The sequence below is a fragment of the Asparagus officinalis genome, chromosome 3, assembly GCF_001876935.1.
Source record: "Asparagus officinalis chromosome 3, Aspof.V1, whole genome shotgun sequence".
In the NCBI taxonomy this organism is placed as follows: Eukaryota; Viridiplantae; Streptophyta; class Magnoliopsida; order Asparagales; family Asparagaceae; genus Asparagus; species Asparagus officinalis.
Genome location: NC_033796.1, coordinates 74,401,604 through 74,413,840, shown reverse-complemented (window position 1 = coordinate 74,413,840; position 12,237 = coordinate 74,401,604). Strand labels below are relative to the sequence as shown.

The window sequence follows — 12,237 nt, the reverse complement described above, 5'->3', positions numbered from 1 at the left end:
CAAAATCTCAATTAGCGAATATATTTACTAAGCCTCTTGGTGAAGATGATTTTTGTCGCATAAGAAATGGCTTGGGCTTATGTAATATGTGAAAGTTCTATTTGCTTGCTTGTTTAGTTGCATTTTGCATGCATTTCACTTTACCCCATTTTTGATGGTGACAAAGGGGGAGAGAAATCTCCTCAATTGTTGCATATATTTAGGGGGAGCTCATAGATAGGGGGAGCACCTATCTATAAGCTATATTTATTTTTGCTCTTATATAATGGTTGGTTGTCATCATCAAAAAGGGGAGATTGTTAGTCCTTATGTTTTGATGATGTTTTACAACCACCATTATCGGTACTAATTACTTATTAAGTGATAATGCAGTTAATATACATATCAAGCATGTTAGTACCACAAATGGAGGATTGTATGGAATATGCGCTACAACGATGATATCCAAAGGAGGAGGAGGCATAGTGATGAAGCAACGTTCATTCAAGAACACCAAATGCAATAAGAAGCTTCATCCAACTCAAGCTATATCAAGACTCAAAGAATTGTATTCTACGTTAGGATATTAGCTAGTTTTTATTTTTCTCTCTAGTGCTAAAATGTAGGCAAATAGTTTAGATTTTAGCTGAAGCTATTGGGATATCACACACACATTTTTATACATATAGTTTTGAGCGTTTTTCATAAAATATTATTTTTCACAAGTATGAGGACCTATTTGCAAAATTCTTTTTCCAAACAATTTATTTTTAGTATTAAAAACATTATACAAAGTTTCACAATTTTCAGAAGTCAAATGAATATTTTACAAATATTTTAAGTGAGTCAAAAACCTGTTTTTTGAGTGTATCAGTTTGCGGTCGACTGCCACGGTCGACCGCGCCTGAGTTCATTCGTCAGTGGGCAGCAGAGACTTTCACGGTTGACCGCCGCGGTCGCCCGTGAGCTCGAGAATTTCCCTCGGTCGACCGCCACGGTCGACCGCAGAAGTCTCTGGACTTTTCTGCGTTTTTAGGCTATCTCGCGATCGACTGTGAAAAAGTCACGGTCGACCGCCACTTATTTTAAACGATCATCTGGTACAGATTTTCAACACCGATTTCACACGATCTCAGCGCAGTTTTGTTTCCAGGTTTTGGGGGATTGGGTATGGGTTCAAACAGCTATGGTTTTCTATTTAAACCTATACTCTTCTTCTTCCTCATTGTCTCAGCTCTTTCAAAATATTTCAGAGAACGTTTTTACAGAGCTTAATTTTCAAACATGTTTTCTTTCTGAGTTTTTGTGTTTCACATCCCAGCTTCAGTGTGATCTTCTCTTTACCATAGGGACATTGTAAAGAGAGGGTTTTTACACCAATTTTTACTATTTTGAGAGCTTGATCTTGTAGAGATCAATTGTGTGGGAGTGTGATCTAGTGAGAACAACTGTATAGTGTGAGATCGTGAGGGGATCGCTGTGTAGAAGAAGTTTTGGCTTCCAAACCGGGTTGTGTAGTGGATTTCTCCTCGATAGTAGGGAGCGGGGACGTAGGTCAGCGGACCGAACCTCGTTAACACATCGCACGTCACAAGATAACGATTCCTAACTCTATCTCCTCTATATTAATTGCTTCTGGATATTGTGTTTTGCTTGTCTTAATTTTTATTACACAATTATATCCTTGTGACCCTAATCACCCCCCTCTAGGGTCCAACATGCTGGAGTCTACACAGTTTAAGCTCTTAAGGCATTGGAGCGTGGCGGTCCCAAATATTGGGCTGCAGAACCAACTATTTAAAAATGATTCATCTGCATGTGTGGATCTTATCCTGAATTTGTTGGATGCCTAAGTCATGAGACCAACTAATGGGGCTGGGGCATCAGTGACTTTCGCATATATAGGATTTTTGGCAAACCCTCAGCCATTAACGGGTTTGATGAGCCTTTACCGATTACCGTTTAAGTCGGGCTAGCGTGCGAATTGTTTAAGTCTGTTTCGTACGTAACGTTGTGCTAAAAGAGTTAACTCTCTTAGTGCTATGATATTGAACACGTAGACTTCGTCTTTCTCACGTGAAAAGACTAAACGGCGACACGTGTTAGGCGTAGACTTAGGATTTTTGGCAAATCCTCAGCCTTTAACGGATTTGATGTACCTTTACCAATTATCGTTTGAATCGGACTAGCAAGCGGATTGTTTAAGTCCGTTCCTCATGTGACGTTGTGCTAAGAGAATTAACTCTCTTAGTGCTACGATATTGAATATGTAGACCCCGTCTTTCTCACGGGAATAGACTGCCCGGCAACGCGTGTTAGGCGCTGACTTATCCCTGCTCAGGATTCGGGATAAAATTGCCCATGCATAAAAGACATGGATTTTGTTGCTACGATACTGAATACGTAGACTCGGTCGTTTTTTACGAGAACGAGCCACCCAGCAATGCGGGTTAAGAGCTGACTCATCCCTACTTAGGCTTTGGGATGAAATACCCCAGACTTGGATTCTGGTATTTTTTTCAATCAGTAAAAGACTAAACCGGCAACGCGTGTTAGGCGCTAACTTATCCCTACTTAGGCTCACTACAACACCTGAAATCATTTATAGCGGCCGAAAAACGCTATGGTATTATACCATAGCGTTTTAATCAACGCTGTGTCAGAACCCGCTATAGTAGGTCTGTGGCTTTATATAGCGTTTCCCCAAACGCTATCAAAAAGTTTCCAACTATAGCGTTTTTATGTAGCTATAAAAAGGTATCCAATAGCGTTTTTGTATTGCTATGACAAATATCTTTCATAGCGGTTGAAAATGCTATAAGTTAGTTTTCATTCATAGCATTTCAACGCTGCTATAAAAGGGTATTCAATAGCGTTTCTGTATTGCTATGACAAATATCTTTCATAGTGGTTGAAAAATGCTATTAGTTAGTTTTTATTCATAGCATTTCAGTGCTGCTATTATCTTACATTTGATAGCGTTTGAATTACTACAATGGCGTTTCAGCGATTTCTGTCTTTTTTCTTTTAATAGCATTTTAGCAATTGTTGCCACTTCTTATAGCAATTCATTTGTGCCTATAAACCTTTAAGTTGAACTAGAAATAGCTTCCAATTATGACAACCATAAAAGCAAATATTTCATTTAAAGGTTCAAACTGATACATAGCCAAGTTGTAGCATACAAGAAGAGTCAACACAAATGTGCCAAAAAACAAATACTAGTCTTTGGATAATCCAACATGGAGTACAAGAAATTAACTATAGTACACAGAACAACAAAAACTAATTAACTTTGATGCATTACATATGACTTGGGAGACTCATCATCTTCAGCAATTGAGTACTAGCACTGCTGCAAAAACAAAAATTAACAGCACCAATAATGAGATCCTAGAGCCATGAATATTATATGGACACAAAATAGAAAACAACAGCACAAATAATTAGAAATCACAAGCTTATATTAAGTTCTTTAATAATTATGTATAACTTACCAGCTTTTCAAAGCATAACAACTTTGTCTAACGGCCAAGCTATTGTCGTACCAACGGCATCTTCAATGCATTCTAACTCAGATGTCTGCCTCCAAAGAGATGCACTAGGGATCCTAGGGATATCAACCCAAACACGCATAGCATTAGGACCTAAAGGAACGAAGTGAACAACCTGGTTCGGATCACTTGAAGACCAATGTCCTTCAGCAACTATCTTTCCCGAGCCAGCAATATCTAACAAGTTGCACTTTTTTTTGAGTTGTTCACACTCTAGCAACAATACAAAAACAGTGATATCAATTATAGAAAAGAAACTAGTACAATCAAATATCAAAATAATGATAGTATCAGAAAAAAAAGGTTACCGAAGGAGATGATGTGTTTGTAGATTCCACATTGTTAATTGAGATATTTTCCAATACAACCTTGTCAGCAGGCCACGCTACTTTAGTGCCGATAGCATCTTCAATAGATGTCTTGTCAGGTGTGGGTCTCTATAAAAAAGCTTCAGGACTTGTCGGGACATCAACCCAAACAATCATGGCATTAGGTCCGAGAGGAACGCCATTAACAAGCTTTTTTGAATCATTGGAAACCCAACGACCTTCAGCAACAATTTCATCTTTTCCGGTCCAATTGAAGATCTTGCACTTTATATGATTCATATTTTTACTCTACCAATCAATGAAAACAAAGAAACTCGACTTAACTATTTATATGTAAGATAACTAATATGAGTAATGAAAGTAAATGAGCATGCTAAAAATTATTTTACCGATTGCATGGATATATTGTCTTCATTGTCAGATTGCTGACTGATTTAGAACACCAAAGGAGGCTGCCATGGAAGAATCAACATGAGACCGCCAAAATTAAGGACTTGCTAATACAGATCAATGCCATCAAACGACATAGCACAAAGAAGCATGAAGAGATCAATGTCACACACGGCCTGACACAAAAGGAAGATCCAGCAATTACAAGTACATGCTCCATTTTTTCACCTAAGGACAATGCAAAAAAAACATATTGAAACATAGAATGTGGATCAGATATAGATAATAATTGGAAATACAAAAAAGAACAAGGACATGTGGATCGGAGACAGAATGTTTGGAAAATCAAGGAAAAAGTAATACGAAGGATAAATAGCTACATTATGATAAAAAAAACATATCACATAAATAGACATGAATCAAACATAGAACCAGATAAATTCAATGCCCATATAAAGAACATAAAATGAAAATACAACATCAGCCTCACAAACAAATAATTAATAAATTTTATACTGCTTCTATGAGAATATTGAAAATAAAAAATGATTGACTTCAACCTAACAAACCAAGCATATGCCATTGCAATGGGTGGAAAAAATCCAAAAGAAAAAAGTCCCAATTAAATTAAGGATTTTGTCATGTGTGCATAAAAATGACGCAAACTGCAGGACAATGCTGACAAATAGACATGAATCACACTTGCAGGACAATGCTGACAATGCTGACAATTACACATGAATCACACTTGGATTTAAAAAAATACTAAAATAGCGGGAACAAAATTGTTAGCAAATCTAGTTATAAAGACCGGTAACTTACATGAACTAGCAGAAACACAAGAATCAACAATACAACCTTCTAAACTCATAAATTGTACATAAGAACAAGCAAACCATTATTTGAAAGTATAAAACTTCAAGAGTCCATTAATTGAAAGTTATATAGATGTACCTGATGATTTCCAACTAATTTATGGACCACAGTCTCCAAATGTTGTATTCTATTTCGGAATTCAGAATTTTCCTCTTTTAGCTGGAGCACATGTTTGTCTCTGGCTTGTAAGAAAGATACTTTGCTTATAGTAACTCCTCTTCCCATTCCTCTTAATCGCCCAGGTTTATCTTTTCCTAATACTTTAGAAAGAGCATCTTCTCTCACATTAGTTGATGAGGATGAAGGTGTAGCAGTTTCAATTTTTTTAAGCTTATCCTGAAAGGTACAACATATATATGTATTACATTATATATACATGTTCTTCAAGGCAAAGTAATATATGTTCACTTGGATGGAAAATTAGTGTCCTTACAATTGTTTCACCAACAGATGAATTCACCGGTGTACCATCTTTTTTTGTGTGAGCTTTGATCCAAGCTTTAACCCTTGACACACTAGATGGGTCTGCACTATTTCTTTTCTACAATGATACATGTTTAAAAAAAGAAAGACTGATGACATACTCATAACTTTGCCTTAAGAAAACATATATTAATGCATAATGTATTACCATATCAGCTGTTAATCGAACCATTCCCTTGCGACTGCAAGTGTGTGGGACTTGTCTGCGCCTTAATGCCTTGAACTTTTCACTTTTGACCTGGAGACATTGGTCCTTTATCATAATAACATTTCTTAATATAAGCTAGTGATTAATTATCTCAGAAAAACATACCTTAAACTCTGGACTTGTTTTTGTCTTGATAAATTTCTTCCAAATTGCTAAAGATGGTATGTTGTCTGGTTTGAGCTTAAGACTTTGTTCCTTTTTCTTTGTTGCTCGTATTTGAGCAACTAGTCTTTGTTCCATGGCATTCACGTCCCTCGCATAATTATCCACCTAGAAGAAGTAAGTACTCCAATTAAACTATCATTAATTAAGCTTTCATGAATTCTGGCCTCAAACGACTTAATTAAATCCCCTAAAAACTATAGGACTTATGATATCTAATAAGTCTATATACCCTATAGGTGTCGCATCTGCCATCCTGGGCTATGTATGGGTAGTCCTCTTCAGTGTCAATTCCACCATTGTTGAGGAGTCTTTTCCTGCTAGATAGTCAACCAAAGGTAACTATAGCCCATGTTTGTTACTGGAATTACACCATCCTAAATGATTTGCATCAAAATTACCAGAATACATCTCAAAACAAATGAAATGTGACCAGTCTAGAAATTTATTTATTATACTAGACTGATGGATGCGAAAAATAGTTCTAGCTATCAATTTGTAAATTAGTAATCAGAAGCTAACATAAATGTTTACCCAAAGCAATATTAAAAATTAGATGAAATCATGTCAAACAATAATCTCACCGATTGGTAAAGCTGGAATCCCCTTCCGCCAGCTTCAATTGCAACACTAACAGGAAACAATAATCTCACCGATTGGTAAAGCTGGAATCCCCTTCCGCCAGCTTCAATTGCAACACTAACAGGCTGGTTGGCAACAGCCTTCGTCAGGGCATTCTCATCATTCTCAGGAACATCCTCATATCCATCAATGGTTATGACCTTTGCATTTTTCTGCAAAATAAATAAACAAGTCAATCAAGATGAGTACGCCACAAACGAATCTAATCAATACCATCAATAGTGAGGATCAGGGCACTAGCCCTATTCCAACATCTAATTGATTGAGATGATGAATACCATAAAATTTAAACTTGACAAAAAAACGTATTGATATATTATCATGGCCACAATTTCTATAACTGTGCCATAGGGTCAAACAATAATAACTTATCAGCAAAGGTTCACCTCTAACCTAATTTCATAAATAAATACAAATATACAGCTATATAGAAATATACTTATCAGCAAAGGTTTTGGCCTCACTTATAGTGCGATATGCTGCGATATTGATTGGGGATTCATCAGCAAAGGTTTTGGCCTCACTTAGAGTACATCTGAACGTTGGTACAAGGAAAGCTTATGACGGTATTGATTGGGGATTCATAGCAGCTATGCTGGATGGGTTGGGCTTTCCAGAGATTAGAAGGCTCATTTCCAGTTAGATACCTGGGAGCTCCCTTAGTACTGTGTAAGAGATTGTCATATCTTGAATGTGCTCCATTGTTTTCTAAATTGAATGCAATTTTTCAAAACCTCTCAAATAAGAACATCTCCTATGCAGGCAAGTAGACTTCAACTTCTAAGGAGTTTAGCATTTGGGGTTCTGTTGTTTTGGTTTTTAAGCTATATTTTACCAAAAAAAGGTGTTGAAAAAGGTTGACAACATGTGTCGGAAGTTCTTACTTTGGGGGGGGGTCAGTTAATATTAATATAATGACTATTTGTTCACCTGCCATTTTTGCTAAAAATTTGAACCACACAAGCTTTGCAAACAAAGGATGAGAAAAAAGATTTATTTCTGTTGTAAATTTACTAGTAGTTACAACTACATGTATCAACTAAGGGCCAACAATAAATCCTGTAAAAGGATAATATAGGCATATGATCATGCGATAACTATACCATAATACTGTTCTTCCTTTTACGCTGACCTGTCTTTGTAGTCTCACCAACCATCCTCGTTTATCTGTATTAGAAAAAATAAAGGTAAGTATCTATATAGTTAAACCTGGTTTCATATGTGAAACAAATTATACATATATCAAAATCACAAATAAACACAGTGACACACATTTAAAGCATGAACAACACCAAAATTATTATAAAGTAGCAGCCAATAATACAAGATAAATCAAACACTTTAAAGTATGATCAACAATCAACCTCCTTACCAACTAGTTCCAATCACACAAGTAGTCCCTCACAGTCCACCCTGACATAACTCTCTGTCTCATAATCATCAATATCCATTTTAATTTCCTGTGGCAAAAAAGATGCATCTGCATTCTCATCGTCTATCTCCAACTCATGGTAACCTCTTGGTGGTGCCTTCATTACTATATACCAATTAGACGAATCATCTTCTCTTGAATAAAAAACCTGTTTTGCTTGAGATGCTAGGATATATAGATCTCTTGCAAATGATACTTGACTCTGCTATAAGTTTACAAGTGTGAATCCATCTTCTTCCTTAACACCATTTCCTTTATTAACCCAATGACACTTAAACAATGGAACATAAAATAGATGGTAGTCTAGTAAAATGATATCTATCAATATCCCATAATATGAGACCAGATCAGCCACTTGTGCAGTATCTTTTGCACTTGCTCTACACATGGTTATTGCATCATAAGTCACCCCACTATTTTGTGTTTCCCTGTCAACATCCTTTGTGTGAAACCGTAGCCCATTGATAATGTATCCCTTACATGATAGTGCACTCTTTTTAGGACCATATGCCAACCATCTTAATGTCTTTGAATGATCATTCGAGTCAATAGGAATCTACAAAATATTAATATAAGCGTTAAATGGTGTACCTCAGCTAAGTAATAAATACAAGAACAGATTTGAGATGATTAATTTTAAATAACCTTATTTTTTGTCCATTCTGCAATTTTCTCAGTATGCCGCTTCCAAAGTAAGGTCTGATTTTTTTCAAGCTGTTTGTATTTTGCTTGCAACTCCTCCAAATGCATACTAATAGAACACAAGAACACAAGACCATATGAATTATAAAATAAAACTAATAAATAGAAAAGCAAACTAAATAAGTACATAAAAATAGCAATGTACTTACTCTAAAAATGGATCCATTATTGCTGTGTTCAGTAATACTGAACGATGTGCAATATCTTTCTCTTTATCGGTAAGTGTGATTGAAGTAGTCTTAGATATAGGACGACCTTCAAAAATGACATCATTTTCAAATTCTTCATTGCGAACTTCCTTTTCCTTCACATGTATTGACTGTTTTAGAAACTCGCTACAAAAGGCGATGCACTCTTCAGCTAGGTATGACTCTGCAATACACCCCTCAGGTCTTGCAGGATTTCGGACACATTTTTTTAGTGTCTTCATGTACCTGAATAAAAGAATTTAATCTTGTCCGTGATCAAATTAAAATTTCATAATGGATTTCAGCATGAAAAAGAATAAAAAAAATCTAACCTCTCAAAAGGATACATCCAATGAAAATGAACTGGACCACACAAGCGTGCCTCTCTTGCTAGATGAACCGGTAAATGTACCATGATATCAAAAAATGATGGCGGAAAAAAGCGTTCCAGTTGACACAAAGTTTCAATGATCTCATTCTCAAGGTCCAGCAACTTTTCTCTATCAATAGCACGCTGGCATAATCTATTGAAAAATCTAGATAATCGAAGTATCGCTTTTCTAGGCTCTTTCGGCAACAATCCTCTTATAGCAACAGCCAACAATTGCTGCATTAGGACATGATAATCATGAGATTTAAGCCCCATAATCTTACAATCCTCCAATGTTATGCAGTTCCCGATATTTGAGCAATAACCATCAGGCCCTTTGAAGTCATATAACCTCTTGCAAAATCTTTTCTTTTCAGACCTTGAAAATGTATGTGGTGCTGGTGGAAGGTACAATCTGCTACCCCGCTGTTCTGGATGCAAGCCTTTCCTAATTCCAATATCTTCCAAGTCCTTACGAGCATTTATCCCATCTTTTGATTTCCCACTATGCAGCATAGTGCTTATTATGCTCTCACAAATGTTTTTCTCTATGTGCATCACATCTAAATTATAACGTAATAGAAGTTCCTGTAAATAAAAAATAGAGAAATACATTAAGCAATTATAAAGCTAAAACAAAATATATAAAAAATAAAATAAAATAAAAACAGAACACCAACCTTCCAGTACGGTAAAGAAAAAAAGATTGATCTTTTCTTCCACCTAGTAAGCTCATTCTGATTATCAATGTCACTTGTGTCATCCTCATCCTCATCATCATCACCATCATTCTCATTATTATTCCTTTTCCTTTTTTTGTCTCCACCTTTTCCAAAATCATTTGGAAAATCATTTAGAACAGCAGAAATATTGTGACATGTTAAGGCTCTGGGCTTGCTGCCATGCTCTACACTATTATCAAACCACGATTTCTTTCTTCGGTATGGATGTGAGGGTTTCAGAAATTTCCTATGACCCATGTATGAAAACTTCTTGCTGAAGCGTAATCATCTATGATGTGTATTTTTCCCACATATAGGGCATGCTTTTCTTCCTTTTGTAGAACAGCCAGCAAGATTTCCATATGCTGGAAAGTCATTTATAGTCCACATCAACATTGTCTTCAAATTTAGAACAGCCAGCAAGATTTCCATATGCTGGAAAGTCATTTATAGTCCACATCAACATTGTCTTCAAATTAAAAGTTGATTTGCTAAATGCATCATAAGCCTCAACCCCATTCTCCCACAACAATTGCAAATCATCTATAAGTGTAGGCGTATAAAACTGCTTATAGGTCCCTTAACACAGCTCGGCACGGTGATTCGATAAACCAACGAACCATCGGGCGATATATCCAAGCAGGATCGTTAGACCACAACACCAAAGCGGATTTACTGCTAAATCAGGATCCGGACTGCCAAATCAGAGTCCAGATCAACAATGAAGTTCGAATAAACCGCGAGACCGGAAAAGATGGCAAAAATCAAACACCAGGAGGGTTCGGCCTTGACCGAGCCACCTCTGGGTGGCTCAGTGGCCGAGCCACCAGATCTGGGCCCAGATCTGGGCCCAGATCTGAGCCCAGATCTGGTTTGAGGAGCCTATAAATAGACCCCTAGGCTCGTTGTTTAAGGGACTTGGAACTTTTGAGGTGAAACTCTGCCGGATTGAGAACTAAACTTTGAAGTTTTGGAGCTTTGAAGACTCAGACTTTTCAGATCTGGTTCTTGGCGATCGTCTACGTCAAATAAGGCAGGAGTTTGAGAGAGATCAGATCTGAGATCCACACGGTCATCCTCCGGATCAAAACTTGGTTTTTTGATCCCGAAAAGAGTATCGATTTCGCTTGGTCGATTTCGATTACTTAGGGCTATTATTTCCTTGGTGAAATAATCCCCTCGGCTGTTATTTCCTTCGGGAAATAGCACCCGTCATACCGTGTAGATCCGACCGGATCAAGATCACGCGGTGGTCCACGGATTAACCCCGGCGCACGCAAAGAACCCACACAAGCAATAGACCGCAAAACAGGATCTTGCGATTTGTTCGAAAGAAGGAAAGTTGTAATTTTCTCTTTTTCTTTGATTTTGTTGTAACCGGATCTTATAAAAAGACCGGATCTTCTGTAATCGATAAACTATTACTCAAGAGAGCAATGGAATCAAAGAACACAATTTTTCCCGTGAACAATCTGGCGACCACAGTGGGAGCCACCGATCTCGCTGCCGAGATCGTTGCGTCGCAGCCGCGGATCTCGATCCCGGTCGAGGAGGAGGTCGAGTATGAATTCGACCAACAAAAGTTCGAGGAGTATCTGTCATCCTCGTCCGGATCCACCTCCCCCCTCAAGTCCAAGAAGTTCTCCTCCAGGAGAAAGGTCCGTTGATACGAAGAAGTACAGAATACCAACGAAGATCTCACCCCAATTGATGCCAAAGTTGCATCGGGTGAAGTTCCACCGACCTCCAACCAGGTCAAATCTGTTCTCGCTAATTCCTCCGCCACTGAGGGCGTAGTGACTCTCTCAAAGATAGCCCGCCAGAGGCGACGTTAACGCCTGGCGCGGCAATTCGCAAAGGCAATGGAGTCCACTGACGGAATCCGCTATAACGCGGATCTGAAGAACAGGAGAGGCAAACAGCCTCAACAAACAATGAAGGGTAGCTCCTCCAAGCCGCTAACGAATGAATGGATCCGTGTCAAACGGAATCATTCAACACTTGATGAGCGCATTCGCAAGCGCCGCGCACTGTCAGCGCAGGCACTGGCTCAAGTCCAAGAAGCCCGCAGAAGACTGCAGAAGAAAGTGGCCAAAAAGCCGTCACCAACCCGCCAAGTATGGAGGCTGAAGTCTGAAGCGGTGATTCAGGCTAAGGAACAATCATTGCAGCCTTCAATGCAAGTAATACCAGTAGTTGC

General features: G+C 37.8%; 1 protein-coding gene across 1 annotated transcript; it reads right to left on the bottom strand.

Annotated features, from left to right (window-relative positions):
- LOC109835292 lies at nucleotides 8,261-10,295 on the bottom strand. Its single transcript, XM_020403274.1, has 5 exons — nucleotides 9,996-10,295; nucleotides 9,278-9,903; nucleotides 8,907-9,191; nucleotides 8,701-8,806; nucleotides 8,261-8,611 (listed from the first exon to the last, which is right to left on the bottom strand). The coding sequence occupies exons 1-5, from the start codon at nucleotides 10,293-10,295 to the stop codon at nucleotides 8,261-8,263; spliced, it is 1,668 nt and encodes a 555-aa protein (XP_020258863.1).